Source organism: Haemaphysalis longicornis, unplaced genomic scaffold (assembly GCF_048455015.1).
Source record: "Haemaphysalis longicornis isolate Haplotype H1 unplaced genomic scaffold, Haemaphysalis longicornis Haplotype H1 scaffold_3, whole genome shotgun sequence".
NCBI lineage: Eukaryota > Metazoa > Arthropoda > Arachnida > Ixodida > Ixodidae > Haemaphysalis > Haemaphysalis longicornis.
In genome coordinates, this window is record NW_027526335.1 from 154,638,267 (window position 1) to 154,658,863 (window position 20,597).

Genomic DNA, 20,597 nt, shown 5'->3' on the forward strand with positions numbered 1-20,597 from the left:
AACCGGCATGCGAAGTAAATGAAAACACTCATCAAAATACGTTTTCAAATTCTTTTTAAGTCACAAACAATCCGTTGGTTAGTGATATAAATAAACAGCGCGCTAGAGTTATATGTAAAATCTGTAAACATTTGTTCCAAAAGCAAAACTTGTAGAGGACACAATTCACGGCGACGAAGACAGGCTGGAGGAAGACGCGAAGAAGACTCCGGAGTGGGGTGTGGCGAATGCGGCTGCGCCCATGGCGTCTGACGCATTCGAGTCGGCCTCCTCGAGAGACGACGGCGTAGTCGAGCAAGTCGTCTGCACGCCCATGTCTTGCTTGGACTGGCGCTGCTGCTGCTGCTGCTGCTGCTGCTGCTGCTGCAGCTGCTGTTGCAACTGCTGGGCATGGTCGAAGGCTGCAGTTTAAGAATGAATGCCTTTAAATGGCGGCTAATATAGCAAGATCCCTAGTTTCTTTATCCTTGGACTGTTCCAAAGTTTTACTGATCGGAGTTTGGGTACCTGAGATAGTCTGCGAAGCAATCCTCGAAACTATGCCCCCCCCCCTCTCCTCCCCCCGAAAAGCTTTTTTCTTTTTGCCAAACTAAACCGGCAACGCAAAAAAATAAAAAAGAAAAATAAAGTGGCTTCTCTGCGTGACCCGTACACGTGTACACGCAGTTTTAAAGTCGGCTTGTTGTGCAACACCAAAGCTGTGCAAGAAAGCCACACGCACGAAAAGCAGGCAAATACGTGTTTGGACGACCTAACCAGAAACAGCAAAGTTTCACAATATGACACGGGTTAGCATAAAAATAAGACAAAATGCGGGAATCAATAGATGCAAGGTCGATTCTAGCTGCAAGTGCAAATTGTTTTGCATTACGACACTGACCAACATCACAATACGAGGTCCCCAACTCTTATCGAAAGGGATCACTGGCGCTGTGTTAAAATCACCCCTGGGGACCCGTGCCAAGATTCTGTTAGGCCTCCGAAAAGTTTTCCCACTCGCATGTGCCTTTACATTTCCCTTTTGCCCACGTTTAGTTAATGGTAGGTTTATTCCTACAACCCTTGCTCACTTTTTACAACGTGCACTTTGGCGTGAAGTCCCGCATGAACGAGCGAAATGCAAGCGTTTTATCGTCCTAAACAACAACTGAAAAAAAGCTACTGTTTTGTGATTGATTGATTGATTGTGGGGTTTAACGCGCCGACGCAACGCAGGCGATGAGGCGCACCGTAGTGGAGGGCTCCGGATTAATTTTGACCACCTGGGGGATCTTTATCCTGCGCCGAAATCTCGTACACACGGGCGTTTTTGCTTTTCGCCTCCATCAGAAAAGCGGCCGCCGCGGCCGGGAATCGAACCCGCGACCTCGTGCTCAGCAGCGCAACGCCTTAGCCACTGAGCCACCGCGGCGGGCTACTGTTTTGTGGCGGCTACATATAACCAGGATGCGAAATATTGCCTCCCGGAGCTGCTTCGCAAGCGGTACTCAAGCCATTGCTGTTTATGCAAACTTTTGGAGGGAAGTTGCTCTGGGTGTGCTCACAAAGACAGACACAAAACAACTGGCCACGTATCTTCTTTGCTCGTTGCCCAAATGTCGACAAAAGACGATAGCCTTTCGTTGACATTTGCAGAGTAAATGTCTTCCTCCGCTTTCCCGCTCACCTCTCTTGCTGTTCCTCTCCAGTCGCGCTCCTCCCAAGGTAAACACGCTAGAGGTTTGCTCAAGTCAATTTAAATTTACCTCTTTCCAACTCACCAGGCTGGGTGCCTAGATGCCAGCGCTTCCGTACGGCGGAGACGCGCGTGAATTGAGGCACCCTACTTCAACCAAGCGGAACGTGGAACCTTTCATAACAGTTTCCGTTTTATTTCTCAAAATGACGCCAGAAGCAATTGCGGCGCGGGCAACAGCAGGCGATGGAGTGAATTTGTTTTCTGCAGTAGATGTAGAATTTTCTATCGCAAAAAATCAAGCATACATAACTTTTTATAAAGAAACACCGCAAATGTAACTTATAGATTGATTTTTTGCCTCATATTTGCGTAATGTATTGTTCGTGTTCAAGAATGTTGACAGGTATGAACATTGCCACCGGACTTAGACGTTTGGATTTGCCTGTGGGTATATAAACCTATTGTGCACCTTCTGTTTCGCTCTGGCCGGCTGGCTGAATAGAGTCAGACAGACCCAAATTTCAGCGTTTATGTAGCACAAGAGAAAAAATTGGCTGCGTATCTGCTCCTTTCGTTGCAAATGCTGTCAAAAGACGAAAGCCCTTATCGGCTTTTGCGAAGTAAATGCTTCCCTTCGCTTTCCCGCTCACCTCTCATCTTGTTCCTCTTGCGTCGCGCTCCTCCCAAAGTAAAGACGCCAAAGGTTTGCTTAAATCATTTTAAATTTCCCGCGTTCCACTGCTCCAAACTGGGTGTCGCGGTGCGAACGCTGCCGTACGGCGAAGACGCGCGTTAATCGAGGCGCCCTACTTCAACGTTTATAGAACAGCGTTTCCCTACTCCACGTGCGTTGCAAGCAGAAAGTGGGACCTGTCTAGTGGAACCTTGCGTAACTATTGCCGGTTGATTTCTTAAAATGACGCCAGAAGCTATAGTGGCGCGGGCGACAGCAGGCGACGGCGGAGTGAATTCTTTTTCTGCAGTTGATGAAGTATTTAATTTCGCAAAAGTCACGCATGTTTGATTTTTTTATAAAGGAACACTGCAAATATCACTTCTGTATTGATTTGTTGTCTCATATTTGCGTAATGTCTTGTTCTTCTTCAACAATGTTGACAAGTATGAACATTACACCGGACAGACGGGTAGATTTAGGTGTGACTATACAAGACTATTGTGCAGGCATTGTTTTACTTTGGCCGGGTGGCTGAATCGAGTCACAGACAGACAGACAGACAGACAGACAGACAGGCAGACAGACAGACAGACAGACAGACAGACAGACAGACAGACAGACAGACAGACAGACAGACAGACAGACAGACAGAAAAAAATTCTGGGTTTAAGTAGCCCAAGAAACTGAAGAAAGACTATCGTCTTTAAAACTATCGTCTTTAAGAAAAATGGAACTGTCACAAGACCTGAAAGTACGTATTTTCCGTATCCGTCTTCGTGAGCATACCCAGTGCAACTTCCCTTCAAAAGAATGTTATACGATCTAGCCCGACACCAAGAATTACTTCACTTTACGCAAAAAGTAGCCGGTGTATGTAAATTCTGTTACAGCGTTAGCTAATAACGGCAGCTCCCCCGGGATACGCGTCGTATGCGTTTGAAAATTTATCATCTGCCTGTTTCACACGCCTGTAAAGCGTGCTGCATTGCAAGCAAACGTTTAGTGTGGCAAAAGCAAACCTACGACAGAGGCCATCGCTCGTATCCTCGTAGCACATAACGGTGCACTAAGGGTGGCGCGGATGGTGCGACGGGCACTAGTATTACATTAAAAAAAAAAAAGGAAATAATTCTTGTTTAGTTTACTACGTCCCGCTATCACTTTAGCGCTCTTATAGGGGCTAACGAAGTTGCAGTTCTGCTCCTGGAATGCCTGAGAGTACACCCAACTCTTCAAATGTTTTTTTCCCCCACCATTTTATCAGGTTCTACACGGAAATTGAAACAATTACCGACTAAAGCGGACGCTTGCGAAAATGCGCCCATTCGCTCCATACAGATGGTTAACCGGCAAAGCTGTAACGTGTGGCTGGTGTTTTTTTCGCTCCCTTCGATGCGCCGTTCACATTTACCAGTGGCGGTAGATGCGAGACTGTAGCTAAGTCATCTATAAACCCAGCCAATATCTCACCTGTAACCTCTAATTCTTCTCCAACCCGTTTTTTTTTTTTTGTTCTCGCGCGTGCGCACGTGGTTGCGCATGTGGAGTTTTCTGCGTACGCGGGACCGCCGGATTTCCCTTCCGCCTAGCCATATAAAACTTCACTTCAACAGAAGCCCAGAATGAAGTTGCACGTACCAGCGGGGTTACCTTAGGTTTCTGCGCAACCTGACACAAACTCCCTTTCCCACCGGGTGCCGCATTTGGAGCAACTCTAAGGGTGCCAGAAAGCAGGGATATTCCCCCTCTCCCCTCTCAACTTTTCTCCCTCTCCCTCTCTCCCGCTATAGAACTCACTCACTAAATCGTGCATTCTCTCACTCACTCACGCATTCACTCACACACCTACTCACTGACTGATCACGCACTCAAGCACACACTCACCAACTCTCTCGTGTAAGCAATTCTCTGGAAGCGATGCAAGCGATTCATCAGAAGGCATGCACAACGAACGCACCAGCCGCCATGGCCTGCGGCCTGGCCAGGTTGCTCCTGGCCAGGGCCAGCCAGTGCAGGTATCCGGACGGCAGGAGGTCGTAGTTGAACCGCAGCAGCGGGGGCCCGCTAGGGGGCGATCCCCGGGACCAGCACTCCTGGATGGCGTGCGCCGTGGCCGCTGCCGCCGCGGCGCCCCCGAACGGGGACAACGATGTGGACGGGCGAGACTCGGCCGACAGCTGCAGAGCGCCGCCGGGACGACCGCCGAAGTCTGACAGAGAGGTGGGCGGCCTGGCCTGGGACGCGCCGCTGTGCTGGACGAGCGACGACAGGGCCTGCGTGCAGACGCGCAGTCGAGGAGTGGGAAAGGATTAGAAGGCAGTAGAACTGCCCGATATTGGCCGAGTTGGTTCGTATTGACGGGGAAGTTTCAGTTTAAGCTTAAAACAATAAAAACTACGGAAGGCAGAAAACCCTCCGTGTTTTTCACAGCCAAGCTGAAACATCCAGTCGAGTAAAGGACAACATGACTAAGCAACTCGTCCGCATCGTGGGCATGACTTCAGTCCGTGCCGTTATTTTTGTTAAATTATACGTTCAAACCCGATCAGGACATCTTGCAAGCTTCTTGTTTTTCAAAACACTTCGTAAGCTGTACGGTGCTAAACTTGATGCTTGGCTACCATCAGTGACTCGTCTTTAAACAAGATGTTCCGAAGGCCAAAGCTTGCTGTTATCCAAATATCCGCTTCAAAAGTAGGGTACTGCTTTCGTGAGAAGTGTGTACACTGGTACTGCGGTCGCGTCCATGCCTACCTCCCTGTTCTGTTGCACTCCGTGTAGCAGAGCGCCCAATTCCAGGTGCGCCCCGGGAGCCGAGCAGGAGTGATGGCGGGCAGAGGACGAATGCCACGCCCCGGCACTAAGAGGCTGCGGCGGCTGCTGCTGAGGCGGATGCTGGTGGTGGCTCTGCTGCGGCTGGGACGGCAGCGACTTCCAGACGCCGCCGGAGAAGTGGTCGTGCACCACCGACTTGGCGTACACCGGCCGCAGGGCGGAAGCCGTGCCGATCGGCGCCAGGGGCTCGGGCGCCGCTGGTAGAGCCTGTAGGTGCACGGAGAACCACGAGGCAACGCTCCGCGACATCGCTGCGCATGTTCGATTCATAATTCGTGGGCAATCCGGGGGCTCGCTTCGCTCGGAAAGTTCCTAAGGTTCGTGTTAAGTAGTTGAGACTGATGTACCTAATTAGGCCAGCAAAATATTAAGGCATCACTTTAAGGACGCGACTTGAAGAGGACACACAGGACTAGCGCTGGACAAACTCCGTTGATGTCTAGCGACAGTCCTGTGTGTCCTATACAAGAAGTTTTGTCGTTAACGCGCGGTTTGAATATGCTTCACTGCTCCGGCAACCATCTCGTTCACATTAATGCATTGACGACGAAACTAAACCAAAGCATTCACGCTTTGTACGAACGAACGGTGTTCTTCACTGGGTGGCATTGTTCGCTAGTGCGTGTATTTCAATAAGCCGCTTTAATGATGCAGGGGTGTTGAAAATAATCCCGGGGTAGCCCCCTAAAAAACTATTAGGGAACTGGGGAACCACGGCGTAGGGGGGGGGGGGGGGGGTTGCAGACCGGAGATTGTTACGAATCGGCCCACCGCCGTACTTTTCCGCATCACTCCTCGGCTGTGCGGCGAAGCCACTGCGTGCGCCTTTGAAACAGGTCCCCTCTTGCCAGTGACTCATGTTTTCATGCCTCGACAAGCCCGAGCCAGACGCTTCGCTTTCGGTGCGTTTCAAACTTCGGCAGTTGCCGGGGGCGAGCGCAGAGATTTGTTCAAGGACACAGGCCCCGCGATCACAGCGGAGTCCTCCTCTCTCCCCTCTCTCGGACTCAGCGTGCGCCGATCCTATCGACTGCTTACGAACTCTGGAAAGAGTGTTGTGTGTGTCTGTGACGTTCGTGGCCGCTTGTTGGCGTTTTGACAGTTACCGCTTTTGGGTATAAATAGAAGCCGCCCAAGCGCTGTAACCCATTCCTGTTTGAGCAGTGAATCACTGCTGTCATTTTGCTCGAGTCCTGTACTGTTACCTCGCCCGTCGGGGCATCGTTGTTTGGCTTCGGCTCACCTCTCGCTATGAAAAAAAACAGTTACGTTAGCCTACGGCTTCTGGACTTCTTCACGCCTGCAACAGCGGCTGGCCGCTCGCTTTACACCACGCTAGCACCCGTATGCCGGAGGTGACAGAGCTCGGCTCGGGTCGGCCCTCCCGGTCGGAACAACTGGTGCCAGCGCTGGGATGACACGGTTGCAACAAGATATGTTCAATATTTTCGGCGACAAAAACTAAGACATCACATTAGAGGCTCTTCTCCGGCGCCGTGCATCCAGAGAGACACTATGACTCCAGTATTCTAGTACACTAACTCCAGCAAAGTCACCTGGAGGCCGTGCGATGACGGCCCCGCAGCGCGCAGAAGACGGGTGGCCGCGGCAGCAGCGGCGGCCGCTGCAGCCGCAGCAGCCGGGTGACCTCCGGCGCGTAGCTCGAGCAGCCTCCTCCACTCGGACTGCAGCGCCGGGGCCACGCCACCGGCCGGCTCCGGCGGGAAGATGCGGGACGGCGGACTCCGGCAGCACTCCTGCTGCTGCTGCGGCGGCGGCGGCTGCTGCGCTGGGAGCCGGCTCCTGTTGGGTACCCGGATGGGAACAGGTGGAGGAAATGTACGCGCTGAAGCTGCTATAACTTCACGCTGTTGGTGGGTGAGGCTAACGATTCTGCGGGGTATGTTGTGATCCCGTGTGGTGTGTGCACGCGGAAACAAAAGCCTTCTTCGCGTACCTAAAGGCACACGTCTTGACTAGACCCTCTTAATAGAAGCATATGGACACCCACTCATCATCTTACTCAACATCGTCGCCCCATTCATCTCGCGTAGCAAGCCAGGCAACTTAGTTCAGATAATTTCGCAGGCTTCATTGAAGATCTCCCTCTCCCTCCCTCCCTCCTTCAGGCTTATGTATTAGAACCTTCTTTGATCGTCACTGCTCTGGATCCGATTCTATGGTTGTGGAGAGATAGGACAAATGCTCGCAGGCCAAACGCTACGGCATTCCATTCCCTGACGCTCTAGCGTGCTTGTCGCTCTCTCTTGAGCGCTTCTTGGACGCTTGCGTTTTCTTTGCAAGTTCTTAGGGGAGCACAGGTTCACTACAAAACTTTGTTTATCGGAAGAAATCTGCATCGTTCTTGGCTACGCGACAATATTTTCTGCTAGTATAAGGTGGCTTCACTTGGGTGTGGAGTTTCTATGCTGGCTCGGTTTAGAATGCCAGACAAAGCGAAGCTGGCGGACATTTTCTGTTTTTCTCCCCCATGGTTAGACATTGTTTCTGCTGCACGAACTTTTTTTTCTTTTTTGCGCGGATGAACTGGTCTAGACACTTGCAGCTCCGATGCTAAAGTGGGCCCTACTAACTCACCGGGACATCTCCGATTTACGAACCAGTAGAAACTCGCTGGCCAGAGCAGTCCTGTTAATTCGGACCTGGAAAAAACGAAACGAAAAACAATGCATCCGAGATGAGAAAGGAGGCATATATTGCATGTCTTTCGAATTGATTCGTGTCTCTTGTGTTGTGTGTTTTAGAACTTTCAGCTTGTTTCAGCTCCTCTTCGCCCTCTTCTCTTTCCTCTTGTTACGTAGGGTTCGTCTCGCTTGGACAAAGGGTGCGTCGCGAAGCAATAAAATCATATGGTTGATAGCGTAAGTGGGTCTCTCTTAATTCCCTTGCCCTGCCAGTCGCGCTGTTTGCATTCACACAAGGCAAGGAAACTATCGTCAGCAATGCTAAAGCATTAAAAAATCTCACGCATCTCCACGAAGTGAATCATGACGAGTGGGCTAAGTATTGGGGATCTTACCGTAAATCACCCGTGAAAATGCTTACTGCTGCTAAAACTATTTCCATTCCAATCCATTTCAATTTGATCCAATCCAATCCAATGCTCCTTGCGCATGCGCAGCACGGCTCTCCAGGTGCTCTCTATCTCACCTTTTGTTAACCTTTTATTTTATTCTTGCTAACCTTTTATGAACCTTTTGTTCACAGATGCTTCGATTTACACGGCGCTGTACCGTGAGCACGAACGCCGGACGGACAAGCCTCGGCCTTAAGGTGGTTCGCCCCTAAGAAAACGCCCTCGTATCAACTCCAGCCACCGGGTCAGAACCTTGCTGGCGGCGCCAGGCGGTATAGAAAACTACGCCCACCTCGCTGTTCAGGGAGACGACCAGAAAAGCGGTTCCAGGCAGGGCGAAGCGGACGGCAGAGCTGCCCGACGGCCACTGGTCGTCGCGAAGTTCCAGCAGCCGCAAGGTCGGCTCGTACTCTCCACCCACCTTCAGCGTCATCTGGACACGGAATAAACGACGGGAGTTTCTCGTATACACAACTTCCCTTGCCGGCCGCTGCGTAGAGCAGCGGTGTCGCTCAAGACGAGCAGGTGGCGACTTCGAAGATCTCATCGCCAACAGATACCAAGGCACAAGAGATCGGAAATTTTCACGCGTGTTTGAAGCCCCTTCGGCCCACTAAAACTTCCTAGCCTAGTATGACTTCTTGAGCATATGCAGAACTTCCTATCCCACCCGAAAAGACAAAATAGCGCCTGTCCTGTCTGCTTTGTGTTCACCGTTCTGTTTTTGTTGTTGCGTTTCAAACCACAGAAACTCCGCTATTAACGGAACTTTTCTTTGTGCGATGCGTTGAGTGCATAACAGGCCACGATCATTGTACTCTGTAGGGACAGTTGTTGCATGATGCTCTCAGATTGCGGTAAGCGGGGTCAAACAAACATGAAAGAACGTTCCACTACGGGAACGAAATGTTCACATTGCTTTTGGTTGGCCTCTTAAAAAATACCCTAAGAACTACTAAACATGAAAAGTATGAAAAAAAAGACATTTTTACAAGCAGAAAACCCCACGATCGTGTCAGCAGAAGATTGAGACGGCAGGAGGACGCAGCTGTCTTAAAGGAAAAACAAGTTTATTGGAGCGAACTTGTTCTCCCCTAACAAGTCAAAGAATACACAGGCGGCGAAGCAGCAGTCAACAAAGTGACGTGCGTAGGCGAGTCTCGGCGAATCAAATTCCACGGCGTCGGCTCCGCGGGAATTTGTCTTTGGGCGTGAGTGTTTCTAGAACCGTGGAATCACATCCAGAGCACTGTAGATCACAAAAGATTATTCTAGGCTGTTGCCGTTATTTCGGAACGCTCTCCCTATCAGAAGAGATAACACATGCGGCATAGAAAGAAAGAATGGAACACATGCTTCCCTTGGCACACAGATAACACAGACGGGGCAGCCAGGCGGTAAAAGCAAAACAAATAAACAAACCCAATGCATGGTTCCCGGTGATAGGTAACCATGTGGTGAAATAAAAAAAAAACACGGTGAAGAAATACGCATATAGGTACGCACTGAACTCTTTCTCAGTGAAAAATTAGGTAGACAATGATGGTGAACGGACAGGACGGGCGCCCGTGCTGTCCATTCGCCGTACGTCTTTGCTGCGCTAAATCTTATTTATGTATATAACAGATTTCTACTATAGGCCAGGCATCGTGGGCTGCTTTTTGAGTCATTGGACATTGAGAAGCATCAATAACATCACCTGGGAGCACCAAGTAATTCTTAGAGAGCGAGAAAAAAACTTTCCTTAACGAAGAGACACTTACGCCGCTTTCCTGCAGTCCTCCGTTGGCGATGGAGTTCAGGTTGAAGTAAAGCACACCGCTTGTCCATTGGTATCCCTGGAGGTTGTTCGGCCGGGGCGTGTAGTAGGGCTCTGAAAAAAAGAACGCTATGTTGCACAATTGAGTGCGGCACGTGTTCTCACAGTTCAAAAGTGACTATACATGTGAACGACAAAGTTGGACTCCCGAGGGTTTCCAAACAAGAGAGAACGGATGGGGAAAGGGTTGCCCACAAATTCTTTAATGTTTTTTCACGTGCTCAACCGTGTAAGAACTGCGTTTCAGAAAAATATCTATAGGTACTTCTCCAATGAGCTCTCGCCGTTCACAACTTTTATGACGTCACAAAACAAAGTGAACGGGGCGCCGACACCTGTTTTCACGCTTCTGGCATTTCTTGCCTTATTAAACATCTGCTATGGTTGCAAGAATGGTTATTTAGAAATTCTAGGCACCGTAATCTACCAATACAGGCCAACCTGTTCTTACCCTTTTAGTATCCTTTTAAAATGAACGCCGAGTGTTAGAATATTTGTTACGCGAATGACAGGCGATTGGGGGCTTTTGTTTCTCCCCACGCGAGCATCCCTCGTTTTGGCAGCATTACTTGCATAACCGCGTGCGCTCCCGCACGCGTGGCGCTCTCATGTGGGTCCGTATACCAGTGAGATCTGGCAGGCTGAAAGCATCGACGATGCCGCCGACCTCGACGAAGTCCAGGGCCAAGAAGTATCTGTGATTGGGGCGCAGCCCGGTCACACCAATGTGCAGGCACGGGAACCTGCCGGAAAAACGGGAAGAACATAACGTTGATTTCGTACTCAGATCTTACGGGACTGAGGATTTTTAAAAGGTACAGCTGCCGAATTCTTTTAAGACGAAAGTGTTTTATTCCGGGATTCACGAATATTTGAGTGACGTCATATCCGTCACGTAAATGACGCCATTACAACGAAGCAAGCGGCCTGTAAAGGGTGCACCCCTTCACACAGGGTCTTCTTGCGGGTAAGCAACCCGTTGAACCAAAGGGGGGTTGTTCGTTTTCGGGTTATATTTTAACACGAAAGTGTTATTCCGGGAGTAAAGTTTTCCTTCGCGCTCCTCCCCCAAAGGTGGATCCGCTGGTACCGCCGTCAGCCGATGAGGACCAGACGCGATGTTCGCCGGTGCGGCCGACGATCTGTTAAGCCGCCGGAGGCGGCAGTCGAGGAGTCGATGGGTTCGGTGGTTGCTGGTCTCCGGCAGCCATGAGACGAAGGCTTGGGTACGATATAACTTGGAGTTTATGGGCAGTACTATTTACAAGAGAAATTTACAATATTTACATAAAATGTTGTAACTCGTTACAACTCTTGGCATAGCCGAAGGTACAGGGTACCTACAAACGAGAATGGACCCAAGTGGTGGATCTTAGAAGGACGCTCGGCATAGCCAATGGCGCGAAGCGCCTGCAAGAAGTAAAATCCGACCCCCGGTAATGGGGTTCCTAGCATTTATAGGATTAGGGCAGCGCCCCTGCTGGTGCGAGAGTGCACATGATGTCAGGCGGATATCCGGGCTGACATCAGGGTGACATCAGCTCTCAAAGCCCCGATTGGTCCACTACAAACAAATAAAACACACACACAAAAAAAAACTAACCAATCGTAAACATGTCACCCCCGCGGTCACATGACCCGATAATCCCTCTCATGCAACTCCTAGTCAGCTTCCCGCGAACATTATTGCCACCGCTAAGCCAAGGCAAGGCCTCGGCTACACAAAGTCGCATACCGTGAGGAGTAGTCACCCCACTAGGTTGAACGGGCGGTATCTGCTCAAAAGCCAAAGCCGGACGGCTTAGAGCGGTCTAGGCTAACGCCTTACAGTAACGTCTTAACGTCTCGCCGCCTCGCCTTTGTCCACGGGCGCTCGCCGGCACAATGAGGGAGTCGGGGCTAATCCCCTCCCGAGGCCAAGGACGGCCGCCGCCCGACCCGCGGGAAGAGCTGACCGCATACCAGCGCAACAAAGGTTCTCGGGAAAAGCACCCCCTCCTCTCGCCGCACAAAATGAAGGAACGCGAGGCATGCACTCGCGGCTGCCAACTTCGCGTCCCGCCGGTAAACAAAACGAGAATTCCGCAGCGGGCTTACACCGGGATACACCAAAATTTCACTGACGTCATATCCGTGACGTAAATGACGCCAGTACACCTTTACCGAAGCGACCCACAAGCAGGACGTCGCTCGCCAAGCACACCCACAAGACAGCCGCCGACCCGCAAATCGTGCTCAGCTGCCGATTTCGTTGCACATTTCACTTTCGTGTTTTACGGATTCCTATGACAGAGGAATCAACGACAATTTTTGAATAATATCGCGGGAGCGTCAACTGGCGGGCGGGTCAGCGCCTTGTCACGGTAGGAAACGGCGAAACGAGTGAGTGCATTTTGCATGCGCAGTACGATCCGCCAGTGCATCCGTCGTCGGCTAGGCTGTTCTCGCAAGCACGACACGACCCCTTTCCGCTGGCAATAAGCCCCCTCGCCGTGAACAAGGCGTACGCGGAGAATCGCTGTCACCGCCCAGCAGTGAAGATAGCCGACCGATTATAAGGGGAAGGGAACAGCCTGGCAGGCGACGGATGCACTGGCGGAATCGTTCTGCGCATGCGCAATGCACTCGCTCGTTTCGCCGCTTTCTAGCGTGCAAGGCACTGACCCACCTCCCTGCGCTATTACTAAAAAATTCGGCGGCTGTACCTTCAGCATCAAGGTGCCACATAGTCAAGTGTTCGACGAAAGTTTGACGGGTCAGGAACAAATCCAGCTTTATTTTTGTCATATTACGAGATATGTCATGGCTGAAGTATAGTAGAAATATAAAGGTACAGTTCTGTTTAGACCACTCTTCTAACACTACAGTGAAAAAACAAGTTGGCTACTATCGATAGATTGCAGCGCACGCAATACAAGTGATTACCATTCGCGGGAGAAGCACTATAACGGCGAGATTAAAAAAAAAAAAACGAACTGGTATCGCCACCGGCACATATGTGAGATGGCACAAATCGTGAAACGAGATTGTTGGAATTTGTAAGGCCTTTTTTTTTCAAAGAAGAATAGTTAGGTAGGAACATGCATTGTGAAAAAAATGTATCTGATAGCTTTAGATGTGAAGACGTGCTATTTCAAAACCCCGAACTTCCGCTTAGTAAGCATTGACATAGAGGCAGCCTTATACCTCATGCACGCAGTTCGGTTCCTATTTCAGTTATAACGTACTCAAGAGAGCATACTATTGCATCAAAAGAAAAAAAAAAAACATTTGCGTTGTTGGTCAAATGCAGTCGAAACATTTATAGAGGACGCGATTCTAACCATCTGTTCTCATTGCCAGCGTGTATTTATGCGACTCAACAAAGGCAGAAATCAGATTAGCGAAAGCCACGAGACGACTGTCATGTGTCAAGGGCACCCCCGGAAAAGGGTTGCATCAAAACCCTCCGAAAAGAAAAAAAAAAGAACAAAGAAACGGTCATTTCAAGTACGCGCTTGGAACGCATTAATGAGCGATAGCCAGCGCCGAAACACCGAGGCATCATGGTCAAGTATGGTAGCACGCTGGTCAGCCAATTAGAGAACGCCGCGCAGGAGACCAGTGGCGTGATGACCCTATATGGACATGGAAAAGGCAAGGAGGCAATGGGAGCTAGTGCGCCACGAGAGAGCCCAGAAGGGATAAAAGCGGGGCGCACCAAGAGAAGAGGGAGGCAAGAAACCGAGAGGCAAGAAACCAGGAGGCGGTAGGAGCAAGTGCGCTTCAAGGAACAAGCTAGGGGGACGCGGCCAGGTCATCGACCATGCCATTCGAGCCTGGGCGGGAGCGGGCCGACTTCGCATCGGCGCTGTCATCCTAGGTGCACCACGAACTTGTGTCTTCGTGACCCCAGCGGCATCGGTCGGGCACCAGCGGCCAACCTCTACGGTCCGTCGAACTGCGCTTCGACAGCCCCGAAGGGCTACGTTCGTGCCGAGCCTACCTGGGACCTCCAGCGGCAGCGGCTACCAGGGGGTACTACCACCGAGGAATCTTCAGGACGCGCGGAGCCCACGCCGTCCAAGGAACGGCCGCGCGCATCGAACGCCGGCTCCGTAGCGAGGCGAGGACGGCTATCACCGAGTCGCGGTCACGCAACGGGTGCGACACGTCAGCGTCGACGATCGGGTAGGCCAGTCCTTTAGAGACGCGGTCGTAGTACACAACTATGGAGTTGTGGTGCGAAAGGCAATAATTAGGACTTGAAGCAATGAGTGGATATGAACTAATTGTGTACGACTTTATTGTAGAGACTTTTTGGTTTAGATTTGAATTGTGTTTTGGGATTGTTAGAGGTTTGAGTGTATCATTTTTGTGTAGTTGAATTATTGAGTGCTTTGCGTTAGGGTTTTTCAAGTGTGCATTAAGTGGGTGTTATGTTAAACCTGTCGACGGCTTTTCTGCGTCCATCTTTGAGCTGGTAAAGACAACCTCACCATCCGTTCACGTGACAACGACGTTGAAGCTGGCTGTTTGCTGTGCTTTCAGTACATCGTATAACCACGACCGCTCGAATTCATCGAGCGGCCGTGGTATAACATCCACGTTGCAGCGGCTCGCGGGTTAATTGATGTGCCAGCGATGCTTTGTTTTTTCCTTTTATGATACGTCATTTTACGCCGCAAAAAATAATGAGGGGAGTGCGGAGGGGAAATAAATGTCATCTATTTCTAAACAAACAGTGCAACATATCTCGCACAATTAAAGCAGGATGAGATCTTTCTGGTAAATGTCCAACTGAACGCCACTGGGAGTTTAACGTGCAGTTTTGCGCCGCATGTTCTCTCTTCGATCCTGTTCTTTGCCACCCAAAAGCAGTAGAGTGGACTTTTCTAGGGGGGGGGGGGGGTCCATTCCTGCTGCCTGGATGGTGTTTTCTAGCGCAAAAGGGGCTGCTTGGAAGTCCATGCACGCCTCCTCGGTGGTAGGATAATTGTCTCGCTCCGTCCACGGCGTGATATCATCCGCATAGACGGTGAGCCGCGCGCCGCTGGTTTTGTGTACGTCAATTGCCACCTTTCTCATCACCAAATTGAATAGGAGGGGTGATATTATGGAGCGTTGTGGTACCCCGCGGTCATTATAGTAGGTCTTCGGATGGTCGTTACCCGTTCGGATCTCGAACGTTCTATTTTCTAGAAAACTGGCAACGTAATTGTACATCCGCTTGGCCGGATAACGGTTCTCGATTTCGGCCATTATGGCTTCGTGCGACACCGTGTCGAAGGCCTTCTGCAGATCAACTGCCACCACAATATGTGGTTGTCCTGGTGACGGGCCTGGTCGAGCTGAGTTGAGCCGTCTGAGAAGCCACAGACTGTCATGAGTCCCCATGTTGGGGCGGAAACCACTCTGGCCAGGGTGAAAGTGGTTGGTCATTTGTTCAAAGTGGGAAGTCGCTCGTGCGCGCTCCATTACTTAGTCTAAGGTGACCGTGCGCTCTCCCTGCGCTGCCCAGGCATCGCCTAAGCAACAGAGGCGCGCGCTTGCGTTTTTATTTTGAGGGACATGGTTCGCGCTGTGGATAGCCGACGCCGGATGAGTGGGACATTTCGCCCTCTACTATTCGCTAGGTACCGACTAATCGCTGTCTGTTCCCCCACCAATCCAGGGCTCACTTGTGAAACATGGTTAGGTGGCGCAGTAAAGACGGGACAACAAAGAGCACAGAAGACTAGGCTCACCAACTATCAGGACCACCTCTGGCGTTTCCCGCAAACCAATACCTTGATTTTGTATTGGTTTGCGGGAATCTAATTAATCCCGCTAAATATCCCTCACCCAAGTACCTTTCCTCCTTCGTGGCGACCCAGCTACATTTGTCCGCTCTGTGCAAGCTATATGTAAATAGTGACGAGCAATGGGAGGGTGCGCTGGAAAGCTAGTTCTTAGTCCACACACTCCTGGTCACCCGGCTTGCCATCGTCGCCTCAAAACTTAAACCCGCGGCCACCACGCACCACTAACCGGCAGGACTCAGTAAATGTATCTTCTCTCTCTGTCTAGTGATTTATACAAGCTGGGAAGCCCGAATGCTTGGATTCTCGGCTGCTTGAATCTCGCATGTTTGTCGACGGAAGTCCACGTCCGCGCGGAACGATATGCTCTGACTACAGCCGTGCGTGTAACGATAGAACCGACCGAGGACACGGTTGCTACAGCTTCACAGTGTGCTCCCCGTGGACCAATACACAAAACACGCGGTAGCTACAACCCCGTAAGCTGGGACACGCCCCGTGGCGAATCGAATTGCAATAATCAACCGCCAAAAAGGTAACACAAGATTTCTGCAGAAATCCTACTATGCTCGTCGAAAGCATTCTGCTACCAGGATAACGGTGAAATATTGAGTCGTTCTTTGCTTTCAGTATTACTAACAGATATGAAACACGTTATAGTGACGTAGTGCATATGCCCGCAAGGCGGTGCGAAACTGAATTGACGTATACTTTTAACTCGACACGGCGGCATTTCAGAGCAACGGAAGTAGTGGAAGCATCACGTCACCGTAGCGCCGATGTTTGTGAATGAACTGCAAGAATGGCAGAACGTTGCCAGCTTATCTGATGCTCATATCTCGGAGAGCGCTGAGAAGGCCAGAACTGGTTGACAAGAAAGGGTGGTGTCGTGCATGGGAAACAAACTTTTGTACAGTCGGCAAAAGGCTTGTCTATAACACTCGAGCGGTGTACTCCGGCCTGCGCAGGAGACAACTATACTCGGTGACAACTTAAGAACGGCACCGAAAGTTGCCGCTGTGCCTTATCACCGTAGCCGGATGTTTCTCCGCGCGGCGCAAGTAGGGCGTTACTGGGAATATTTTGAACATGGCGTGAGCCGTTCCCGTGATTTTCTGGACTTAATATGCTTATAAACGACTCCAGTGACGACAAACAAGCTGCGTGAGACAAGGCAGACGATATCACGCATTCATAGCAAACCCCTTTCAAAACGCGCGCGCACTGACATCACGGGTCCGGCGCTTTGGCGTAGTGATACACTACATGAGGTGGTGCCGTTCTTGAGTTGTAACCGAGTATAGTGATAACGCCAGGTTTGAGACCGGTAGAATGTGAGCATGCGCGACCCGCATCAGCGCGATGGTTGTTTCTCTTGTCGCTGTGCCCGTCGCCTTGGCTTCCGTACCTTCTTTCGCCGTGAGAAGCGCTGTCTGCGCTTCCGGGCCGGGAAACAAAAGTGGAGATTAGCGATTGTTAGTACAGCGTTGGGTGCGTTTACGTGCAACGCCGCATAATTTTCGCAGCGCCCTACGGAATTTAGACAGGAGTTGTTTTTAGATGCGACGCATCTCTTGCTCTGAGGCATGCCCCTCCCGCGTCGTCGTTGTCGCGCCGTCCGTCCGCATCCCTCCTCCGTTCTTCTCTCCGACAGTTGTGCGCAGCAGCTGTGCGCAACACTCTCACTCCGTCTCATTATCATAAACAGCAGCTGCGTGCGCGCGCTTCGCTCGCTTCGCTCCGCTCCCGTCGCGCGGCGACACGCGGTGTGCGCAAGTGCGCGCATGCGCGACTCTCCTCCGTTGTCTCCTCTCCTTCAAGCGCTGTGAATATAAAGCGGGTATCGCGCTGCGGCGGTTCGCCCATCTTCCCGCGTATTAGAACACTCGCACGTGATGGAAATGCATCATACGCGTTCACAACACGTTTCACCCGATTTAGAGAATCAACCCAACGGAAACACCAATTGAACCCCCCGATGCGTCGCATCACACCAGGGTTCCCTCGCGGGAAGATGGGCGTAATTTTTCTGTATGCGAGAAAACGAACAACAATCGGCGAAAACACATCGCTACCGGCGTTCTGGAGTGACTTAGGTATCGGTCCGTGATCGCTTGCACAGTGCATTAATTATTGTGGCGTTAGCCCGTCAGCAGTGACGTGCAAAGCCAAGTGCAGAAACCGTGTAGTGGTGCACGTGGTGCACGCGGTATTCATGCAGTGTATTGGCAGAACGATGACGTAATGAACAGCTGTGCGCCAAAGCTAATGCAGCAGCGTGCTCTAGCGCGAGTAATCTCCCCTTTCGTTTCCCGGCCCGGCAGCGCAAGCATGCATCGCTTATTACGGTGGTCAAAGAAGGTATGGAAGCCTAGGCGACAGGCACAGTGAGGACGGACACAGCCATCGCGCTGATACCGGCCGCGCATGCTCACATTCTACCTATCTCTCCCGGGCAGTCAGGAGCACGCCGCTCGAGTGCTATAGACAAGCCTTTTGCCGACTTTACGACGAAGAACAGCCGGACGAGTATACACAACAGCTCTGACACGTCACACACGAAAAATATAAAATGAGGAATGCGTACAGTGAAAAGATTAGAAGTTGTTTGAGTGGAGAATTTTTCTGGGGTCCCGTTTGTGAACTTGGAATACGCAGCATAAAGCAACAAGCCTTTTTATCATGCGAGCGGAAGCTGCGTCTCGTCTAGCGCTCCTGATTAATTTAGACCACCTGGCGTTTTTAGCATGCGGCGAAATATCGTGCACACCGGAGCTCTTGTTTCTAGCCTTCACTATGAAAGCGACCACCGCGGACGCAGTCAACATTATTGCCTCTGTAGCCAGATCGTCAGCTCATTCGGTGCAAGTACGGTTATAACAGCAATAAGAATACCTTAAAAAGTGGGTTTATTTACAGCCTCGGTTCGTGTCGACTCTATACTTATATGACCGATATATCTGAGACAGCGCTGCTCTTGCTAAAGTGCACCGATAAAAGTGTTGCTTGAAATATAAAAATAAGAGGCAAATATTTTGTAGGCTTGTCTTTTCCTCGTTACGTTTAAAGCTCGCTCCCATTTAAGGTGTCACTTCCGCGAAACAAACTGTCAGTCTTATCTATGTTGCATTGTGAATTCTTCGATATGCGCAACAACTTGGCAAGGTACGAAGTTTCGCAAGCGACGTGCATGGAACCAACCAACTTGCGTCAGCTGGCTTCCGCGCTCGCCTTACCTTCCACCGTTGGCCACCACAATGCCTGTCATGTCGTCCCTTTGCGTGTCGCGCACGTTGAAGCCCCGGTTGTCCCCGCAGCAGCAAGTCACCGGCGATCCGCGGCGGGCTCCCACGACATCGGCAGCTTCCGCACCGTCCTCCGGTCTTGTCCCTTGGTCATCCCCGCTGACCTTGCCGCCGAAGCAGAGTTGCTCGTTTTGAAGATGCTCTAGATCGTCGGGCAAGGCGCCGAGATGCGCGGTGGAAACGCCGCCGCCACTGGACCCGATGCCGCAGCTCTGCTTGCGGCTGAGCCTCGTGAGATCTTTGACGACTTCACGGTCCTGAATCGAGTCTTCGAACATCGTGTGTCACACTGTGGGCGCGTTCGCCGCTGTGGCTATCAGGAGGCTGCTCGCGAGTCACCCCTACTGCCAGGCTAACGAACCCTTGGCCGCTGAGAAAAAGGCAGCTCCGCAGACGTTGAACGCAGGTTCCAACCGTCGTCAGAGTCTGCCGGGAGGCTCCGAAGGAAACTAAAGGCGCGCCGGAAAACGCGGGCTTTGACAACTATTCACTCGAAGTCCCTGCACAGAGGCCTTAATGGGGATCCGCATTTCTGAAGTGAGCCGACTTCACACCTTTTGAATTACAGCATGCGTTGTAGACCAAGACACCCATGCTCGGGTAGGCCTTGCAGGCAAGCGCTGACGGCTGAGCACCACGCCGAAGAACGCCTACCTGCTGTGCCGCCAATATTTCGGCTGGGGAATTGCCGCGGGCGGCCGCACGGTGGCACTGCCGCGCTCGTCATATGGTCAGTATGGTCGTAGGTAGCGCCGTTTTGATAAGAAAGCGGCACTTCTGCCGATGCTAATGTAACGCCGTTCGCAAGGGCCATCTTTGCGCATTTCCTATCTCTGTCGACTCACTTGTGGTCAATGCCTACAACGGCCCGCTCATCGCTTAGGTTGAATGAACCGCGTGTACGCTGAATCCTTAGCAAGTACTTCGCGTAAAAATTAGCGACTCTTCTGGAAACCCAGAAGGCATACGGCCGTGACATTTGGTTCGTTGTGATTAGGCTGCGAGAACTGCCTGTTTCGTTAAGAAGTAAGAAGCGCGGTGAATAATCTGGTCACCGACGAACTGTCGGGGTGCGTGTCGTTCATCATGAAGCTTGCTCCCTCGTTTATTATTTTTTTTACAGATAACCGAAAGCTAGCACGTCTGTACTAGACACACAGTTCTAGTTTACGGCCACAGGAAAAAGCGTAGTCGGGCCGCAATCGAGTCTTGCCTCGTCCCGGGGAAGCGCCGACGGAGGCCTCGAGGGGACATCCCCGAAGGCCCCTCGCGCGCCGAACTGGCGGACGCCTGCGGGGCAATGCTTCGAGGACGCCCTAGGCAGCGTCGAGAGACGGGCTGGCTCTGCGGAGCCTTTGCTCGTCCCTCCTGCAGGCGAACATTCAATAAAGTCTTTTCTCTCTCTCT

The 20,597-nt window shown here is 51.3% G+C and overlaps 1 protein-coding gene across 1 annotated transcript; it reads right to left on the bottom strand.

Moving 5' to 3' along the window:
• Positions 1–37: 37 nt before the first annotated feature.
• Positions 38–19,918, bottom strand: LOC144175151 (uncharacterized). The gene is made up of 9 exons (XM_077704238.1): positions 19,122–19,918; positions 10,730–10,848; positions 10,050–10,159; positions 8,579–8,719; positions 7,788–7,852; positions 6,746–6,992; positions 5,109–5,396; positions 4,312–4,627; positions 38–401 (listed from the first exon to the last, which is right to left on the bottom strand). Exons 1-9 carry the CDS (start codon positions 19,466–19,468, stop codon positions 166–168), a joined length of 1,869 nt encoding a protein of 622 aa, XP_077560364.1. The 5' UTR covers positions 19,469–19,918; the 3' UTR covers positions 38–165.
• Positions 19,919–20,597: the final 679 nt, after the last annotated feature.